The sequence below is a fragment of the Copadichromis virginalis genome, linkage group LG5 (assembly GCF_057382275.1).
Source record: "Copadichromis virginalis isolate Kocher_CV1m ecotype Utaka linkage group LG5, C_Virginalis_male_GT1.1, whole genome shotgun sequence".
NCBI lineage: Eukaryota > Metazoa > Chordata > Actinopteri > Cichliformes > Cichlidae > Copadichromis > Copadichromis virginalis.
Genome location: NC_140622.1, coordinates 13,087,876 through 13,109,134, shown reverse-complemented (window position 1 = coordinate 13,109,134; position 21,259 = coordinate 13,087,876). Strand labels below are relative to the sequence as shown.

At 41.0% G+C, this 21,259-nt stretch overlaps 1 protein-coding gene and 5 non-coding genes across 7 annotated transcripts in view; all 6 read right to left on the bottom strand.

Moving 5' to 3' along the window:
• Positions 1-3,418: 3,418 nt before the first annotated feature.
• The window catches only part of eogt (EGF domain-specific O-linked N-acetylglucosamine (GlcNAc) transferase), a 75,399-nt gene continuing 57,558 nt past the window's right edge, over positions 3,419-21,259 (bottom strand). For both annotated transcript variants that reach the window (XM_085456033.1, XM_085456034.1), the window contains exons 7-16: positions 13,872-13,978; positions 12,939-13,042; positions 12,331-12,423; positions 10,915-10,986; positions 10,032-10,118; positions 6,466-6,534; positions 6,054-6,115; positions 5,789-5,908; positions 5,216-5,318; positions 3,419-4,917 (exon numbers count right to left, since the gene is read on the bottom strand). In XM_085456033.1, coding sequence (XP_085312159.1) covers positions 4,771-4,917; positions 5,216-5,318; positions 5,789-5,908; positions 6,054-6,115; positions 6,466-6,534; positions 10,032-10,118; positions 10,915-10,986; positions 12,331-12,423; positions 12,939-13,042; positions 13,872-13,978 — 964 coding nt within the window. In that variant the 3' untranslated portion in view covers positions 3,419-4,770. The remainder of the gene's footprint in view (positions 4,918-5,215; positions 5,319-5,788; positions 5,909-6,053; positions 6,116-6,465; positions 6,535-10,031; positions 10,119-10,914; positions 10,987-12,330; positions 12,424-12,938; positions 13,043-13,871; positions 13,979-21,259) is intronic.
• On the bottom strand, positions 16,392-16,464 carry trnar-acg (transfer RNA arginine (anticodon ACG)). The gene has a single exon. It is a non-coding gene; the product is annotated as a tRNA-Arg (tRNA).
• Positions 18,233-18,305, bottom strand: trnar-acg (transfer RNA arginine (anticodon ACG)). Its single transcript has one exon. It is a non-coding gene; the product is annotated as a tRNA-Arg (tRNA).
• trnar-acg (transfer RNA arginine (anticodon ACG)) lies at positions 18,415-18,487 on the bottom strand. Its single transcript has one exon. It is a non-coding gene; the product is annotated as a tRNA-Arg (tRNA).
• On the bottom strand, positions 20,250-20,322 carry trnar-acg (transfer RNA arginine (anticodon ACG)). The gene has a single exon. It is a non-coding gene; the product is annotated as a tRNA-Arg (tRNA).
• On the bottom strand, positions 20,432-20,504 carry trnar-acg (transfer RNA arginine (anticodon ACG)). Its single transcript has one exon. It is a non-coding gene; the product is annotated as a tRNA-Arg (tRNA).

The window sequence follows — 21,259 nt, the reverse complement described above, 5'->3', positions numbered from 1 at the left end:
CGTATAGGTCCAAGGAGAGATGAGACACACGTCAGTGGGTTGTTTTTTTGGTTTGGTTTGGTTTGTGGGGGTTTTGGATTGCCATTAGTTAATCTTAAGGTGTTCCATCTCACTTTTGATTTCCAGAATTTTTAAACGCTGAGGTTATATTAAGTCCTGAAATTTCTTCAGGACATAAGCTATATGGCACAAGTTGCAAATCATATTTGAATGAGAAATCAGTGATGTCGACCTAAAAGGATTTTAGATCATTTTTCCCACTTTGGCTTGTTTGTTTAAGCCGATCAGTAGTTTCGGTGTCTGTTAAGGTACGAAGTACACGTACAATGCACATCAATGATTTCTATGGATTTGCCTAGTAGGGATCACAAGCTGAACATTCACACTTCAGTTATCGCCACTTCATTATTTGTGTACCCTTGTGTGTGTGTGTGTGTGTGTGTGTGTGTGTGTGTGTGTGTGTGTGTGTGTGTGTGTGTGTGTGTGTGTGTGTGTGTGTAGGATTGTCTGCTTTTGTTCCCGAGTGACTGACAGGTGCGCGACTGTGCAAAAATCGCTGACCTGTGCTCGTCAAATAATAGCCCACCTCGCCCCAACACTTCGCTCATGTTACAAACAGTGTGTGGATGTCAATACTAGGTTCCTTGCTCGGATATGCACGCGGATGATGTAAAACTACCCACTATCACCACCTCCCTTTCACCCACCAAGATGTTAAACAGAATTTAATCACCGCAGCCTCTCCGTTACGCACCAGGAGACAGCCTATCAATTATTCCATCCCCAGAATATTCTTGTGTGTTGATGGCGATTGATTGCTTTGCGCTGCATTTGCAGTCGTTAAGACTTTGGGGATGTGGATGCCTGCTAACGACCCAAAAGTAAGGGCTATCAGACAGACTCAGATGTCTTCCTTGTCTTCTTGTTGCCAGCATTGTTGCGCGACAAGATGGACTCAGTGTCCGCTGAGGTTGTTTTTTTAATTGTATTTTTTGAGGTTATGGCTTTTTTTTTTTTTCTCTTATTGCTTCTTTAAAATTTATACAAAAATGAACCACGCGCCGTGAACCACATCATGAAGCATAGGTAATCTCAGGCACCTTCATCTGACACTGCCCTAAGCACCTTGGGACCATTTTTGCCCCCTGTGTATAGAGTGAGAAAGTCCAGTGTGTTGCTTTGAACCGATTAATCTTTGCTTGAATCTATTACAAATCGATCTGTCTGGCTTTGAACTGAGAACAGATTAGACATTGATGTAGGTTTGCAAGGAGTGAGGTACATGCAGCACTTTTACTCGCAAGATCCAGATAAAAAACATTAAACCGAAGCAAGTTTCCTAGTTTCAGCACCACGGAGAGCGCCAGACGCACTGCATACAAATTCAGCGAGTTGGACAGCTCCAGACTGTTCCGGTGTTCCGTCACCGGGCTTTTCTGTGGATTTACTTTGCTGTCAAGCGGCTAATCCACTTTGGAGATAAAAGTGGTTTAACGGTGTAAATGCGTAAAGGAGGGGGCGGGAAAAAAGTTGATACTATATCCTGTTTGTAGCGGCAAGTGATTGTAATACAGTCCTGAACCCGTGTGTCCCAGTGGGGATCTGAGGCCTTTTATCTTAAAGTGAGGCAGCTAATGGATGCAACAGCCCACAGCACTTATCTCATCTATCGTTCGTCAGAGGGTCAGATAGTATAAAAGGAAGCTGCATCATGTGGACCTGGCCACTTTTCTGGAAAGCGCCGAATGGTGTGAAATTAAATTTCCTTGCGTTTTACCTCACATTGCATTTAGAGATTTCAAAGTCACCAGATTTATTTTTCCTAAAAAAACAACAACAACAACAAAACAAACCGTTTTGGCGTTTAAGCTAACATGAAATGCTAAAGGTCGCAGAAATGACCTTCTGTGTTGTGGAAAAAGTAAGAGTATATGCTTGAAGGCCTCCTGGCATGTCATGTAAAGAGAGAGACCAGGGTTATAGGATATCGTTTGGAATTATTCCACCCCCCAGCCCCACCCCAATAACAGGGGAGAAAAACATTATGGAAATGTCTGTTCATAACTTGAGGAATATTTCTTACTACTTGATCGATATTTCTGCATTAATCCTGCTGAAATGCACTGTTTTTTCTGGTGTGGGCACGCCTGGAAAAGTGGCCATGGTAAGATGAGCGGGCTGCAATTGATTTGTCTGGGTTCGGCGTGAGAAATGTTTGTCTTTTGAGATATATTAGACTATGCTAATGATCGTGCTGCAAATTACAGCAAGAAATGGCTTTATGAAAGAATGAAGGACTGACGGCTCAGACGTGATCCAATCGCTTTGTTTGGAATTCCATCCAGTAATTAAACCTCAGTCTTTATTTGAAATCGCTCTCATCATCTTGACGCTATTATTAATTCTCACTGAAGAAAAAAAAAAAATCCACATTTTCATGACGGGGAATAGCCGTAATGTGCATCCTTAGAAGTCTGAACTGAGGCCTAAGGTAGAAAGGCAAGACCTGACAGGCAAGAGAAGGAACCCTGAACAAAAGCTGTCGTGTGCGCACACATAGGGAAAGTTTTACGTACTTGTAACTTTCTGCAGTTTATCTCATGCTGGAAATTATTTGGGTGACCGAGTGCGCCTTCTCTTCCAGGCAGACGATCCATTTTGAATGCGCTTTGGTCAGTTTTGCGCTAAAAACCATGACTTACTCATCGATTCGCAGCGGTCATGAAGGCTAATGAAAACAGACATCCTGGTTCCTCTGCTTTTGATCCCCCTCTGCATCAAGATTCTTCATTTCTTTACGAGGTCACTGGCAGTAACCCGAGCAGGGCCATAAATAGTGTCCATCCCAGACAGGCCCGGTGTCTGTCAATACTCTGAAAGTTCAGACACAACATCCGAAAAGAACACGCAGGAGAACGACTGCTGACAGCAAACTTGGGATATTGAAGCAAACGCTTTTGAACAAATATTGTCTCTTTGTGACCCACTGGGTACGTTTGTGAATAAATTATTCTCGGTGTCTACACCGTTGAACCAAGTCTGCCAGGAACGATCACACAGCGCAGGCTGGTGATTTGGCCTCATGTGTGGTGTTGTACTGCCCCCATGTGGCCACGATCCGTCACGCGGGTACTTCGGGTAGTTTTTGAGGTCATCCAGATTTATTACGGTGACAGTAAAAACTGAACAAGTGCCCTTTTGCGAGGAGCCCTTTCCCTCCTTAGACCTGAACTCAGTAAAATAATGAAACCCACAGCAAAGAGCTGTCTGGCATCAGCAAGAACTGGCAAGGCAGAGGCTTCAGTTTTTCCCTCCAAGGTCAGACTTCAAAAGATGATTGATTAAATTAAGATGAATTAAATCTCTGATGCCTAATATGGCCTACATAGACACAAAGATATGCTTCAGCATGTTTTTTTTTAATTATTTATTTTAAAATTTAACACAGCTCCTGAATATGAAATTGCCCGCAAGTCTAGGAAAGCCCCAACCAAGTGTCTGACTCAGTCCAACACAGTCTCATGGATAAATAAAACATCAGGCTCAGAGGCCAAGAAATATGAAAATTTTCTTGTGATCGCTCAAAATACTCCTGTGGATAGCACCAGACTGCATGCAAAGTGTCATTCCAATTCAGACAAATTTATCGTAAAATACAAAACTAACAGCATTCAGAAGTCTCTGGAAAAGGTAACAGATAATAGCAGCACTCTCATTATTTGACCATAACGACACTTTCCTTTGGTAAAATGCAAAGGAATTTATAATGAAAAAGGCATTGGCATCAAAAGGTATTCAATCAAACCAGCACAACATATTTTTAAATAATAAATGTGACAAATATTAAAGAAAACCAGGTCAAATTTAAATAAAGATCCAGCAGCAAAGAGTAGAGCTGCAAAGCCAGTTAAATATTTTTGCTTTTCATCCTAAAACAGTCTTTATCAGTATGTTTGGAGTGTTAAGGTTTACATACACATACATCCTAACATACAACATACACATACGTGTATGCACCGTTACTGTTCTAAATACTATTCCTGCATTTAAACACACAAACATTAATACTGATACAACAGAAAATACATCATGGCAGTAGGGAACACACATGCTGTATCTTACCATTTAGACTTCTATGTGTTTGGGATGAGATTGTAACTTAAAACCACGATTTCAAAATGTCAGACTACAACTGGATGTGTCAAATTGGATGTGAGAATCCAGCATGTGAATACTGTTCACCGTATTAGACTGGTTTATGCAGGATGTGCGCAGAAATTCTAGCGTGACTGTCAACAACTCTAGAGGCTCCCGTCAACGTGACACTGATCAAATGGGACAAGATGTCGCATGTGAAGGAATGTCGTAACAGCTGCTCATTTGCTAACTCTGGCGACGTGGAATGAAGCAGACGCAGGGAGGTAATGAAGAAGCATAGGACACATCTTATTGCTTTCCAGATGGTTCCACTACACACGCCTAGTCCTTTAACTGATTTGACACTAATAGAGCTAGTGAAAGCCATTCAAACTCGAGCTGTCCGCCATACTGTTTTCATTCATCCAGACCTGTCAATGCAGCAGATAGTAGGTGACAAAAAACCCGCTGCACCACTGTGATTCACTGGTAAATGTGGCAACCTTTCAAGATACCTTAACGATTACTCTGCCAATGTGAAGTTTTTTTTCCCATCACAGAAAAAAGCAGGTTAAAGTTTAGAGTTCTTCAGCAGCCAGATGTCTGCGCCCCCTCGGTCCACTCACAGACGCTCTAGAGTTCATCACGAAGGGCACGGCGCTGCCATTTAGGATGGTGCGTGACATAATCGGCTGCCTCCAGCACAAGGCGCATGAACTCCTCCACATCAAAGGAGTAGTTGGTAAACTTCGGATGGTCCCCAAGGGTGGGATGGTGACCCTGAGAGAAGCATTAGAGAGGATGTGTGAAACACAGAAGCACAGGAGAAAGACAACATAAGAGCATAGGCGTGTGTGTTTACACGCTAACCTCACTGTTACACGAAGAGGACAAAGATGTTATATAAGTACGAAATGAAGTCTTTACATTTGTTCTGTTGCACCAATAACTGCACATAATTCAGTGTGCACATGTGAGGTTAAGTGTGTGTACACTTATGTTACACAGGTGAGATGAATTACCAAAGCTGCTGCTGGGGTACTGGGAAGCTAATGGCGTATACAGGAGTTTCCCCTACCTTGTCCTGTGGGAGCACTTTGTCCATTTTCTGCCAAGTCACGTATCGAATGCCCCGCAGCCGAGCCAAATCTCGATAGCAGCTCTCATCCTGACAGTTATATCTAGGAGGGACGGATGCAGACACTTTATCTCTTGCTCGCCTCGATCTGCCTCTCTTTCCCTCGTTCTAGCTCAATTTCTCTCTCTCTGTCTCTCTTTCTCTATGCACACAGTGCTTCTTCCTTTGTGTCACCCTCCAAAATCTACACCCAACTCTCTCTATGCTTCTACACACACACACACACACACACACACACACACACACACACACACACACACACACACACACACACACACACACATTTCAAGTAGCTCCTTTGCTGAGGATTGCCAGGTGTGATGACGAGCTGCTTAATTAGACAGTATTTCACAGTCATATACCAAGTGGCTGAGGGGTACTTTGGACAGAGCAGGCTGCAAAACAAACTGCTCTCCCCGTGCCTGTGCTCCACCTGGCTTTTACTCACACATACACACAACTATACACACATGCATGTGTACAGCTGACACACAGATGGACAATGTCACTCACAGCTCAAAGATGACAGACCAGTCAGGGAGGAAGAGGAGGTGGGTGAGACCAGCCCCGTGCATCCCTATAAAGATGTCAGAGTTGTGGGTGATCCTCAGCTGCTCCAGGAAGGGAACATCCCTGAAAGACAGACAATGAGTTACACATCAGTCATTGTGACTGATTCCTTTATTCTTACACACAGCTGTATAACAATGTGTGGTGACCAATGCTGAGCAGCACTGAAAGCTTCCTAGACTCGTGTAGCCAGCGCTCTATAACTCACTTGTATTTGTAGTCTACCACATTGACCTCCAGTGAAGGCACAGTCTTGAGGGCATTTACCAGCTGTAACAACAACAAAAGAATAGGTTCTGTGATCAATGAGACAGCAAACAAATACAGACAGTGACAATATAAATCACAAGCCTTGTTTTTTACTCATACTTTTTATAACAAATAAGATTTTAAATAGGCACTTAACAGAGGTGGGCAGTAAATCGATAGCTGAAGGAGGAGGTGTGAGGGAGTTGTATAAAGTAAAGACAGAAATGTAAAAGAGACAGAAGACAAAGAGAAAGAAAAAGGAGGACAAGCGGTAAGAAAACAGGAGAGTTCTGTGCCGCCTGTCCTGCAGAGTGAAGAACAGGTACAAGGAAGAAAGAGACAAAGAGAAGGGCCAGTGGTGCTGGACTCACCTCCATTTGGTTTAGTATCCTTCTGTATTCTGTGCTGCGTGCAAGCAGGGTGACACGAACACGCCCCTCCTGGAAACAGCAACGCACCCAATAAACAATCAGCCAAGGACAAACAAGAGATAGACAGCTGGGAAAACATGGTGCTCATACAAATTAACGCACTTACAGCGCAGTGGATAATCCCAATAGCCTAAAATCACGTTTAGAGTCCAATTTTTAATGTGACAATGAGATTTTTTTTCCTGAAATAATCTTATTAGTCCAGACAGCCAGCTTAGGGATATTTCTTTTCACGGTCTACTACTGCCATCTTGTGATCAGAAAGAGTATTTAGACTTTTGGAGGGGTCACAATCTGTAACATACTGTTAAACAGTAAGGGCCCTTCATTAGCTTATCATCAAAATAAATGCAGGAAGTTCAAACCAGTGAAATAATCTAAATACAAAAAAACCAAACTATTATACCTCAGTGGTAATTATATATGCAATCAGTACAGACACAATTTCTCTTTTTCGAATTCAAATATATTTCAAAGAGTATTGGGGAAAAGCCAATTGAGCGAAACAAAAAGACAGCAAATTAAGATGAGGTGAGATAGAAGGAGTGGGATGGCAGTAGCAAATGGATAGGACACAATAAAGGAGAGCAGTGTGAGTTTCTGCCTGATGTCATTAATCTAAGGATGAAAGAAAGAGCTGGGAAGAGGGTCAGGGCTGGGAAGACCTCTCATTCAGTTGCCAGCCTGCTATCGCCTGTAGCCCCGTGTCTCACTGAAAAGCCTCTTAGCATATTTCCAGTGAAGAATATGAATACCCAATGAGCTGCTTCACAGGAAGGAAGAAGTTATCGGGCCTCGCTGGTCATAAAGATACAGTCAATCATTACAAGCATGGCACCATAAAGCACTTATGAGGAGGTCTGGAGAGTTATAGATGAAGAATATGAATAAGGAAGTGAGTGCATGGCACTGTCAGTATACAGTTATGCGTGTACTCTTTCAGAAAGTACTATATCAGGTTGGGGTGAGGTGGGTGTTGGGGTAGGTGTAGTGTCATTGATGCACTTAGTATCCAATAACCAATCAACTATTGTAGAAGTCAACATCGTGGTTATGTTACACTTACTGCTGATGGCAAATGATGGCAGACTCAGTGCAAAAGAGGAGGTGCCATCAAGGCAAACATTTTTAAAGGCATCGATCGTGGACTTTTGCAGAGTCTGGGCCAGATGTTTCTGAATGTTACTTACAGAATATGGAAGAGGAAATTATGTTTCTTTTCCTTATTCCTAAAGACTTCCTATTGAAGTTTATAGTGCACATCCATAATGTCGGTGTAATACTCAACTGCCAAGCATTAGAGCGTCCACGTGTGTAATTTGCTTCTACAAATTATGGGTGCAGCCGAATAGTCAGAGATAGAACAGACCATGTAAATGTTAATTAAAACTGTTTTCCACCTCATGCATTAACTTGATAAATTGTTTTCAATGCTGCAGCGAAATCTTCTTCCTGTTCAGGTGTTGCCTTGAGTGAAGATTATAGGTTGTATTACACTGTATTAAAATAAACCACCTTTACGATTTGCCATAGTTCCGTTTCCATTATTGCAAGCATTTTGAATTATCAGTAAATTAATTTTTACTTCAGGTCAGCTGGGATAGGACCCAGATGCTTACCCACCCACCCTGAGTTGGATAATTGATTAATGGAGGGAATTGCATTTCAGTCATCGAAAGCCTTTACAGAAAGGAGGAACTGAATCACTAGGAAAGGAAAGAAAGAATAATGTATTTTCTTTTATAGGCTATATGTTCATTTTCTATAATATAATGTCATATTTTAAGAATATGACATTATATTATGTACTATATGACCCGCATGAAAAAAACATGGTGAGAACACGTTGAGATAAAGTAAAACATGCACTTTGTAGTCCATCTTTTTGAAACTCTAGTTTCAAAATGGCACAGATCTCCCATCACGCTCTTAGGGAGTTGGTAAGTGCAGTTGGGATTCTTTAAGCAACATGCTTCTATTTTCCTAAGACCTTGTAAAATCTTCTTCAAACCTTTCCTTGATTTCATTACATTTTCCACCAAAGTGAGGAAAAAGCAGTTAGAAAAAGAGAGCGATATGAGAGAGACCCTCTTGTCTTACAGGGCTATAATCATACAATATGAAAAGCCTTGAGCTAACCGCTGTAGAAAAGAAGCGGAATTAGGAAAAGGAAATTTTTTAGGGTATTCAACTGCGACCTGGGAAAAAACTTGACATTCCCTATCAGAAATTGAATCCAGACTATGGCAGCAAGAGCACCAAATCTTAACCACTAGACCATTAACGAGACTCTGGCTGCAGAAGATTCAAGACACTTCTACCGGTGGGCTATTTGCTTCCACATATTCATGTTAACTGTAAAAAAAAACAAGAAAAAAAATAAAATCTACAGGTTCTTAAAGTGCATTGGCCATTTGTAGGCTCTATGACGAACTTTCCAGACCCTTGTCCACAGGTTGTAGCTGTAAGCAAGTAAGTAAATAAAATAAGTAAAGTTTATTTATTAAGTGCTTTTCACAAACAAACAGTCACAAAATACTGTACACAAAAAGAGTAAAAGAAATAAGAACATTAAGTGCCATGAAAGCTAAGACAAAGTAAGACACAATAAAATAAGCAATGTCACTGGGGGAAAATGTTAAAATGTATGTGCAAAATGTTTTGTTCCTATTTGTGCTTTTGTTAGTCTTTAAGCTTAGCAATTCTAACAGAAGACAAAAGTCCCATCCACCTCTCTAGAGAAGTCAAAGACAAAGACTAAATAAACAGACACCAGCCTGAACCTGTGGCAATAAATCCCTCAAAAGGAGACCATCCTTCACTCATAATGTTTTACCTGCTCTTACTGTTAAACTCGTAGCCTGAAGAGGCATTACCCATTGCATCAGACCTGCTGTTTCTGAAAATGGCTTTACAGAAAAATAAACATTTTAATATAGACATTATAAGATGAGATAAACGTGCATTAGCAAAGAAAAAAATTTAAAATACATCCAACTTATGCTTAGTCTTTATTTACTGAATGTATTAGTCAATGTCCCACTGATTACAGTTTAGCCTTTTCCATGAATCAAACCCATGATATCAATGAGCAAATCAAATTTTACCTGAGACCACCAAAGCAGCTCAGTAAGTACTTTTATCTTACATAGTCCCACAATTTTATTGTGAATACATAGGGTAAGAGGCACTACTGCTCTCCCTAAAGTCTGCTCAAGAAACAATATCTTAATTGTTGTGCAAACAGTGAGTCCACAGAAGTGGTCGCAAACGAGCTTTTAACTGAAAACTTTTTAACCAAAATAATTGTTCAAAGGCTTGATTCAGTAGCAGTATGATCTATGCACAAGAAAGAAACTTCTGAATGCTTTCACAGGTTCTCTATAGTGGTGAAGTGCAGCCATAATGTTATTTATGAGAAATTATTTGGTGTTATGTATATTATATGGTATAACTCGGACACAGGAAAAGTAATTGCTGTGTTTCCCTAGAGATTTTGTTCCTACCTTTGGCTTGTCTTGTGTGATGTTGAGTCGATGCAGGATGTGCTGGGAAAATGCCCGAAACATCCCTTCACTGTAGCAGTCTGAGATCTGTCATTAACACAGTACATAAAGAGTCAATTTCAATAACATTTATAATTTATATATTACATACATTTATATAACTATTTTTTAACTGTTTAATATCAAATATTGTACTAGAATATGTATGCAGTCATACATAAATACTACTCTGAAATTTGAAATGAAGTAAAAACTAATTGAATCTAGCAATACCATCACATTACTGCACTGGACGGTGATAAAAAGAAATAATAAAAGAAATATATACTGTATATTACACACATAGGGAAACTGACAGCTGTATAGATATTTGCTTATCTCCCTGGAGTGAGTATCATATGAGATGAGGCATTTCTCAGGTTTTAGAATATCACATACACACCGTTGTACTGCAGCTGTAAATGTGAGCACATGAATATAAACATGATGTGCAGCAGGGGCAATCAAAAGCAGCTTGAGGCTGACCTATCAATATTTCACACCTCAAGGCTGGAACCACAGGACGACACATATTTACGTGGGATCCTCTTTGTAGTAATCTCCTTGGAATTATCATTTAAATAACATAAGCACTTGCTGAGCCTTTGAATATATTACAAAAATATTTGACCTAAACTGCATGTTTACGACTACACCAGATATCTTGAATTTAGGAAAGACCTTTAAATATATGCAATGTGAGATAAAAATAGATAGAGACGCAAACAAAGCAGGTTTGAAGATGTAAGACACTGCAGTTTTCATATAGCAAATACATATATGAATCTCAGTAGTTACACTAATTTTCACACATACACACACACACATGCGGGGGGTAACTTACAAGAGGAGTGTTGTAAAAAAGACCATATCTCATTCTTGGGAGAAGGGAGAAGAAGGCATCTTTGAAGCAAACCTATACACAAATGGGAAGAGATCAAACTTTAACTATCTGATATGACGCAGAAATTATTGTCAAGTTGTAATAATGACATCTACATGCATGCATGTATTGGGAGTCTATAACAACACTTGTACTACCATATCAGAAAAGCCAAACAATCCCCTGATGGTTTCAACTCTTTCAAAAACCGCACATTGTTTGTGACACTGGAATGATATTAGATCCTGACCAGTAAAGGATTTTTAGGATTCAGAATCAGAATCAGAATCAGAAAGGGTTTTATTGCCAAATGTTGAGCAGGTTTACAACATTAGGAAATTGCTGCGGTGCTTCAGTGCAAACATACTGTCATAAATTGCGCTTAAATAGACATGAAAAAATAAAAGTAAGAATAAGAAGGATTGATAAGGATTGATACCCTTACCAATATTTGGGGATTTAAAAATAAGATATTACAATATCGAGGATGTTTTCTTTACCTTTCACACATGTTAAACATAAACAGGTTTTCCTAACATGTGTTATTCCTAGTTTTTTATTTACCTTACCCCTCATCAAACCACTGGCATTTCAAATATGTGTGTTGCCAACAAAGATCTTACAGAGTGCCCTCTTGTGGAAAACTATGCCATATAAACACTCAGAACATAGTTGAAGAGTATTTCCGCCATTTCTTCTTTACTTTTCACATTTTTCATTTTCAGCCATTATATATGCAAATAGTAGTATCGTCCTAAACATGTGGAAGCTGACTTTAAAACAATGATCAACTCTAATTTTTTTCTACTCTCTAGGAAGCACTTTCTTGTGCCATTCTTAAGCAACTTGGCTTGATTTCATTAGTTTAATAAATTAATTCTTTATGAGAATTGTGAGATCAGACTTTGATCTCTGACTAATCGTTCAAAACATTCATGAGAGCATCCTTCGCACTACCAAAAGAAAAAAAGAAGAAAAAAAACACCAAACAAAAAGAGCACACACATTCAGAGCAAGTCAGGAGTCAAACCCAAGAACATCTGAGCTCATTGTGCCACTGACCCCCTCTGAAACTGAGCAAATGTAAGGTGAGGTGACAATTTGTTATTTGAACAAATTTCAGGGCTGAATTTGTTCATAATTTTCTGATTCTGGTCTCTGCCCAGTCAATTAGTGTATCTCCATGTTAAGCAATTAGTAAGACTATGTAAATATAGTGCAGTTCAAACACCAAAGAAAAGGTAGAGCATCTATATTTTGGCCTCAGCAACAGAGAATAATGTCAAAATTATTTTCCAGGACAGCTGTGTAGGTACAGGGCATCTTCTCCTGAACCTCTAAAAATACCTGGTTTGCCAGAGTTGTGATTATACCTACTCTTTTTGAGTCAAAAGTCTTCAGATGGATGATGTCATACTCTGAGAAGGCCCTCCACGTTTCACTGAACAGATCTCCATAACCATAAAAACTCTGGGAGAAACATATAAAATGGGCAACAAATGTTGATTCAATCTCTGTCACAGCAGAAATAAAAAAAACAAAGCAATAAAATCCAAATTAACTACATTATGCCTCAAGCACCACCAGAGGCAGTTCTTCTGAAGTTTTGCTTTTGTACAAAAAATCTATTACCACACTATTATGCGGCAGCTTGCAGCACTGTGCAATTTGTGATGAAAGGTCACTGCTTTCCCTCTTCCTGCCAGTTTTCTCTAACTCTGAAAGAGGCGTTTATAAATTCATGGGGAAATAGACAACGGGAAACTCCAGCCCTGTGTCTTCTTCTGACAGACAAGTGTGGCATAAACATTTTAGGCATTAAGTGCAGCAAAACAAAGATTTGGAAGGTTATTAATTTATTTATTAGTTATTGTATTTACTTCATTATCCATTATTATTTCCCTTAAATGGAAATAATTAATTAACAAACCCATTGTAGATTAAAACCACCACTGAAACAGCAGTGGCAAGCATCAGGTACCCACCGTGTCCCACATGACAATGTTGATATCTGAGCTGAAGGAGTTATTGATGTGCTGGGAGATGTATAGGTTGATGAAGTCACAGAAATGGTGGTACATGTTCACCCCTGTTACACAAACAAATAAAATACATATATATATAAATAATAATTATTATTATATTATACTGTTACACTTTCAGACAGTTTTTTAATTCTCAGATCTCTATAATGTCATAGAAATGGGATATCACTAATATTGTCATCTCAGCTGTGGCCCTGTACAACACCAAAGCTTGTGTTTCGAAGGCACACTCAGAGAGTTGGCCTAAAGAGAGCAAAAATCATGATCAAAGTAAATAACCGGTCGGTTAGTATAAGACAAATAAAGATTATTCTGAGTTGTGACTCATGCAAAGCTGCTCTAGTAGAATTAAAGAATCAAATATGGATATGAGAATAGCTCACAGAGCTTTTACATTTTCACCTTCCTTTTAATCTTTTCATCTTGGCGATGGCCTATACCTGTTGCTTCTCTACGATGTCTTTGCTATGTAACAACTCCTATTCCATGTTTTCACTACCCTGAACCCCTCATACAATAGTGTTATTGTTGGTAAAGTTCCATCTCACCTTGACTTGGTTTCCTATTCAAGCTGGTAGACACAAACACAGTGTGCTTGACTGCTCAATGCAAAGTCACATTTAAGGCAGACTGCGAACTATCTATTTTGATTTCTTTAATTTTAATTTTAATTTTTCTCTGATTTTAGACAAAAAATATCACTAGTATTCATTTGTGTGGATAAAAGCAGAAAAAATGCTGTCAATACATTGCTGCAACATTTAAATGAGGTTTTAAATGCGTCAGTTTCAAGTATAGTAAGAGTAAAAGATTCAAGCTTTCTGTTAAGGTTTCAGGGCTTTAATTTGAGTCCAGTAAATCTTTATTACTCACCAGCATCGAGTTTCATGAAAACTGTAGGTTTTTCAACTATTAGGTCACAGTAACCATCCTCTATGGGATGAAAGTCCAGATTTGTGTATGTCTGCAGCTCAGCATACCTACAAAAACATCAAACAACTATTGTAAATAAAACAGAAAAATTATAAAATTATAAAAATTATATATGTAACTGGAAAGGCAGGACATGATGAAAAAAACATATGAACACACCAATAAAAACAAACACACAAATTAAGACATCAAAACAAATTATTCTTTTAGAAGATTTAGTGATGCAGAATAATCTATATCAGAAAACAAAAACATAATTTTCTGAGCTGTTGTCACAAGTGTTTACTGTTAACTGCAACGACAAAATCATGTTATGCAATAAGCTTAGCTCACTTGAAGAAGCTTCACATAACACTTCATGGGCATTTATGAAGATTAATAATCAAGTGAAATGAAAAATTCATTGAGAATTATAACTATAAAACTGTAAATTTTCGCTAGGTGGAAACATACATTAACTATCTATTTCTTTCAAGGATTATGTAACTGTAAATATGTAATAGCAGTTGACACATGTAGTTAAGACTTTTACAGACCTGGAACAATATTTGGTTATTATTTATATAATTATCCTACCATTGGCGCGATGAGTAAACAAACTAATCTTAAAGGGCAAGAAAACCAAAAGGTCAGGTGAGGTCAAAGTTTGTTCTCTGACCAAATTTGTACAATATTTAAGAGCGTAACCATTCCAACACGAAAAAATGCACGCACTGCATTTTTGCTGTAGCTTCCAGACAAAATCTTTGCTCACTTGTCTACATCCTTGGTGTTTGTCTCTTTAACTGGCCTTGGAGGACCCGCTCTGTCGCATGCCAATGTGTTTTGTGCACAGTAAGTAGATGAGCCTGCCTCTACTCCCTGGTCTTAGGCTATTTATGCAGTGTTAGACAGCATGAAAATCATGCCTCCAAGCTACTAAAATCTTCCCAAAGCCACAGAATCAGATGCTAAACGAACTGGTGAGAAACATTGATTTACCTACCATGTTTTAAAACCAAAAGAGGAGCTGGGCCCAAAAAGACTTGCAACTCTTCTAGATGACAAAAAGCTTCAAAGGTGATTGAATTCACTGAGAAGTGAATTCAGTCATACTTTTCATGCTGTCTAACACTGCATAAATAGCCTAAGACCAGGGAGTAGAGGCAGGCTCATCTACTTACTGTGCACAAGACACATTGGCATGCGACAGAGCGGGTCCTCCAAGGCCAGTTAAAGAGACAAACACCAAGGATGTGGACAAGTGAGCAAAGATTTTGTCTGGAAGCTACAGCAAGTCTCTGTTGTTTGCCTAAGTTGTATAAACAGGAGGTAATTTAAAGACCCATTGTCTGCACGATCAACTGTGCTACATACAATATCGAAAGGCTTTTGGCTTCGGTCCTCAAGCCGTCGGTAGGCAGCTGGAAACGCCATCCTCAGAACGCTATGGATTTCATGAAGAAGGTCAGCCATATCGTTATGTAGGCAGAGGACACTACGGTCACTTACAATGGTAGAACTCTCTTCCGTTGTCTTACAGCTACCGAAGAAGTGGTGCTAGTTCACAAGAGCTTACAGGATGACCCCACCCTCACCAACAGGACCACCCTCAACACCAACAAAGTGTGAGTGTGTGGGTGCACCATGAATTCCCCAGTTTAACCCATTGTGGCTAACTCTTATAAGCAGGAAGTGGGAAACAAAGACTGCTAAGTCATCCTGTCCTCGAACACCACTGGTTCAAATATGTGGATGACGCCTGGGTGAAAATCAAATTTCGGGATGTAAAACCAATCACAGATGACATTAAGGTGGTGCAAAAACACATCAGGTTCACCAGGAAGGATATGAAAAATGACACGCTAGCTTTCTTAGACTGGGAAATTGCCATCAGTAATAGGGGACATTTGAAAGTCATTGCGTAGTGTAAGCCAACGCATACAGTACTTACAGTACTTAAGGTTTGACTCTCATCATCCACAACCTAGCACGACCTAGATGTCATCAGGACGCTATAAGACAGAGGGAACACCATGAGATTGGCTGCTGTGAGTAAATGTGATCATTCTAGCTGGATATTTGTTAAACCTAGGAAGGTACCCAAAGAACGCTACGGGGGAACTGAGCGAGACGAAGGACAAGCTCTGGCTGAAGGAAAACCTTTGGTGATCCCTTATGGTTTTAGGAGTATCAGAGGAGCTCAGATGCACTGTCTGAAAACGCTGTGCCTCGGTGGTTTTCACCCTCCGAAACTGACAGCATTGCTCCCAATATGCACAAAAGCAAGCAGACACTTCGAGCCAGCCAGGAGTCGAACCTAGAATCTTCTGAGCCGTAGTCAGATGCGTTATCCATTGCGCCACTGGCACCCGGCTAAGAAAATCAAGAGGTCAGGTGAGGTCAAAGTTTGTTCTCTGACCAAATTTGTACAATATTTAAGAGCGTATCCATTCCAACACGAAAAAAAAGCACGCACTGCGAACCAGCCAGGAGTCGAACCTAGAATCTTCTGATCCGTAGTCAGACGCGTTATCCATTGCGCCACTGGCCCCCTACAACGATCCCTGAAAGGGCAGGTGAGGTCAGGTCACACTTCGATCGCCTGCAGAATTCAAAGATAATCCTTCAAAATATTCCAGAAAGCAAAATCTCTTGATGCAGGCTCAAAACATCCAGGTAAGAAAAATCCCACAATGTTGATTCTGTTTATACTGTTTCCAGTTTCCAGGTGAGCACAATCAACTTTGTCGGATTTCCTTACGCGGTTGGTTGAACATCCATCCAGACATTTTGCCTCCCTTTGGCAAGGACTGCCTGAAGCTGCTACGTGAGTATAAGCAGGTGGCATGTAAGATGGCAGACTACAGGAACCGCTTGAGATTTAGCCTCAGACCTAAACAGGCTGGGATTACTCCTAAAAGTCTGCAAATGACATCATCTGTTTAAGGCCTCCAAGCTACTAAAATCTTCCCAAAGCCACAGAATCAGATGCTAAACGAACTGGTGAGAAACATTGATTTACCTACCATGTTTTAAAACCAAAAGAGGAGCTGGGCCCAAAAAGACTTGCAACTCTTCTAGATGACAAAAAGCTTCAAAGGTGATTGAATTCACTGAGAAGTGAATTCAGTCATACTTTTCATGCTGTCTAACACTGCATAAATAGCCTAAGACCAGGGAGTAGAGGCAGGCTCATCTACTTACTGTGCACAAGACACATTGGCATGCGACAGAGCGGGTCCTCCAAGGCCAGTTAAAGAGACAAACACCAAGGATGTGGACAAGTGAGCAAAGATTTTGTCTGGAAGCTACAGCAAGTCTCTGTTGTTTGCCTAAGTTGTATAAACAGGAGGTAATTTAAAGACCCATTGTCTGCACGATCAACTGTGCTACATACAATATCGAAAGGCTTTTGGCTTCGGTCCTCAAGCCGTCGGTAGGCAGCTGGAAACGCCATCCTCAGAACGCTATGGATTTCATGAAGAAGGTCAGCCATATCGTTATGTAGGCAGAGGACACTACGGTCACTTACAATGGTAGAACTCTCTTCCGTTGTCTTACAGCTACCGAAGAAGTGGTGCTAGTTCACAAGAGCTTACAGGATGACCCCACCCTCACCAACAGGACCACCCTCAACACCAACAAAGTGTGAGTGTGTGGGTGCACCATGAATTCCCCAGTTTAACCCATTGTGGCTAACTCTTATAAGCAGGAAGTGGGAAACAAAGACTGCTAAGTCATCCTGTCCTCGAACACCACTGGTTCAAATATGTGGATGACGCCTGGGTGAAAGTCAAATTTCGGGATGTAAAACCAATCACAGATGACATTAAGGTGGTGCAAAAACACATCAGGTTCACCAGGAAGGATATGAAAAATGACACGCTAGCTTTCTTAGACTGGGAAATTGCCATCAGTAATAGGGGACATTTGAAAGTCATTGCGTAGTGTAAGCCAACGCATACAGTACTTACAGTACTTAAGGTTTGACTCTCATCATCCACAACCTAGCACGACCTAGATGTCATCAGGACGCTATAAGACAGAGGGAACACCATGAGATTGGCTGCTGTGAGTAAATGTGATCATTCTAGCTGGATATTTGTTAAACCTTGGAAGGTACCCAAAGAACGCTACGGGGGAACTGAGCGAGACGAAGGACAAGCTCTGGCTGAAGGAAAACCTTTGGTGATCCCTTATGGTTTTAGGAGTATCAGAGGAGCTCAGATGCACTGTCTGAAAACGCTGTGCCTCGGTGGTTTTCACCCTCCGAAACTGACAGCATTGCTCCCAATATGCACAAAAGCAAGCAGACACTTCGAGCCAGCCAGGAGTCGAACCTAGAATCTTCTGATCCGTAGTCAGATGCGTTATCCATTGCGCCACTGGCCCCCCGCCAAGAAAACCAAGAGGTCAGGCGAGCTCAAAGTTTGTTCTCTGACCAAATTTGTACAATATTTAAGAGCGTATCCATTCCAACACGAAAAAAAAGCACGCACTGCGAACCAGCCAGGAGTCGAACCTAGAATCTTCTGATCCGTAGTCAGACGCGTTATCCATTGCGCCACTGGCCCACCTACAACGATCCCTGAAAGGGCAGGTGAGGTCAGGTCACACTTCGATCGCCTGCAGAATTCAAAGATAATCCTTCAAAATATTCCAGAAAGCAAAATCTCTTGATGCAGGCTCAAAACATCCAGGTAAGAAAAATCCCACAATGTTGATTCTGTTTATACTGTTTCCAGTTGAGCACAATCAACCTTGTCGGATTTCCTTACGCGGTTGGTTGAACATCCATCCAGACATTTTGCCTCCCTTTGGCAAGGACTGCCTGAAGCTGCTACGTGAGTATAAGCAGGTGGCATGTAAGATGGCAGACTACAGGAACCGCTTGAGATTTAGCCTCAGACCTAAACAGGCTGGGATTACTCCTAAAAGTCTGCAAATGACATCATCTGTTTAAGGCCTCCAAGCTACTAAAATCTTCCCAAAGCCACAGAATCAGATGCTAAACGAACTGGTGAGAAACATTGATTTACCTACCATGTTTTAAAACCAAAAGAGGAGCTGGGCCCAAAAAGACTTGCAACTCTTCTAGATGACAAAAAGCTTCAAAGGTGATTGAATTCACTGAGAAGTGAATTCAGTCATACTTTTCATGCTGTCTAACACTGCATAAATAGCCTAAGACCAGGGAGTAGAGGCAGGCTCATCTACTTACTGTGCACAAGACACATTGGCATGCGACAGAGCGGGTCCTCCAAGGCCAGTTAAAGAGACAAACACCAAGGATGTGGACAAGTGAGCAAAGATTTTGTCTGGAAGCTACAGCAAGTCTCTGTTGTTTGCCTAAGTTGTATAAACAGGAGGTAATTTAAAGACCCATTGTCTGCACGATCAACTGTGCTACATACAATATCGAAAGGCTTTTGGCTTCGGTCCTCAAGCCGTCGGTAGGCAGCTGGAAACGCCATCCTCAGAACGCTATGGATTTCATGAAGAAGGTCAGCCATATCGTTATGTAGGCAGAGGACACTACGGTCACTTACAATGGTAGAACTCTCTTCCGTTGTCTTACAGCTACCGAAGAAGTGGTGCTAGTTCACAAGAGCTTACAGGATGACCCCACCCTCACCAACAGGACCACCCTCAACACCAACAAAGTGTGAGTGTGTGGGTGCACCATGAATTCCCCAGTTTAACCCATTGTGGCTAACTCTTATAAGCAGGAAGTGGGAAACAAAGACTGCTAAGTCATCCTGTCCTCGAACACCACTGGTTCAAATATGTGGATGACGCCTGGGTGAAAGTCAAATTTCGGGATGTAAAACCAATCACAGATGACATTAAGGTGGTGCAAAAACACATCAGGTTCACCAGGAAGGATATGAAAAATGACACGCTAGCTTTCTTAGACTGGGAAATTGCCATCAGTAATAGGGGACATTTGAAAGTCATTGCGTAGTGTAAGCCAACGCATACAGTACTTACAGTACTTAAGGTTTGACTCTCATCATCCACAACCTAGCACGACCTAGATGTCATCAGGACGCTATAAGACAGAGGGAACACCATGAGATTGGCTGCTGTGAGTAAATGTGATCATTCTAGCTGGATATTTGTTAAACCTTGGAAGGTACCCAAAGAACGCTACGGGGGAACTGAGCGAGACGAAGGACAAGCTCTGGCTGAAGGAAAACCTTTGGTGATCCCTTATGGTTTTAGGAGTATCAGAGGAGCTCAGATGCACTGTCTGAAAACGCTGTGCCTCGGTGGTTTTCACCCTCCGAAACTGACAGCATTGCTCCCAATATGCACAAAAGCAAGCAGACACTTCGAGCCAGCCAGGAGTCGAACCTAGAATCTTCTGATCCGTAGTCAGATGCGTTATCCATTGCGCCACTGGCCCACCGCCAAGAAAATCAAGAGGTCAGGTGAGGTCAAAGTTTGTTCTCTGACCAAATTTGTACAATATTTAAGAGCGTATCCATTCCAACACGAAAAAAAAGCACGCACTGCGAACCAGCCAGGAGTCAAACCTAGAATCTTCTGATCCGTAGTCAGACGCGTTATCCATTGCGCCACTGGCCCCCTACAACGATCCCTGAAAGGGCAGGTGAGGTCAGGTCACACTTCGATCGCCTGCAGAATTCAAAGATAATCCTTCAAAATATTCCAGAAAGCAAAATCTCTTGATGCAGGCTCAAAACATCCAGGTAAGAAAAATCCCACAATGTTGATTCTGTTTATACTGTTTCCAGTTTCCAGGTGAGCACAATCAACTTTGTCGGATTTCCTTACGCGGTTGGTTGAACATCCATCCAGACATTTTGCCTCCCTTTGGCAAGGACTGCCTGAAGCTGCTACGTGAGTATAAGCAGGTGGCATGTAAGATGGCAGACTACAGGAACCGCTTGAGATTTAGCCTCAGACCTAAACAGGCTGGGATTACTCCTAAAAGTCTGCAAATGACATCATCTGTTTAAGGCCTCCAAGCTACTAAAATCTTCCCAAAGCCACAGAATCAGATGCTAAACGAACTGGTGAGAAACATTGATTTACCTACCATGTTTTAAAACCAAAAGAGGAGCTGGGCCCAAAAAGACTTGCAACTCTTCTAGATGACAAAAAGCTTCAAAGGTGATTGAATTCACTGAGAAGTGAATTCAGTCATACTTTTCATGCTGTCTAACACTGCATAAATAGCCTAAGACCAGGGAGTAGAGGCAGGCTCATCTACTTACTGTGCACAAGACACATTGGCATGCGACAGAGCGGGTCCTCCAAGGCCAGTTAAAGAGACAAACACCAAGGATGTGGACAAGTGAGCAAAGATTTTGTCTGGA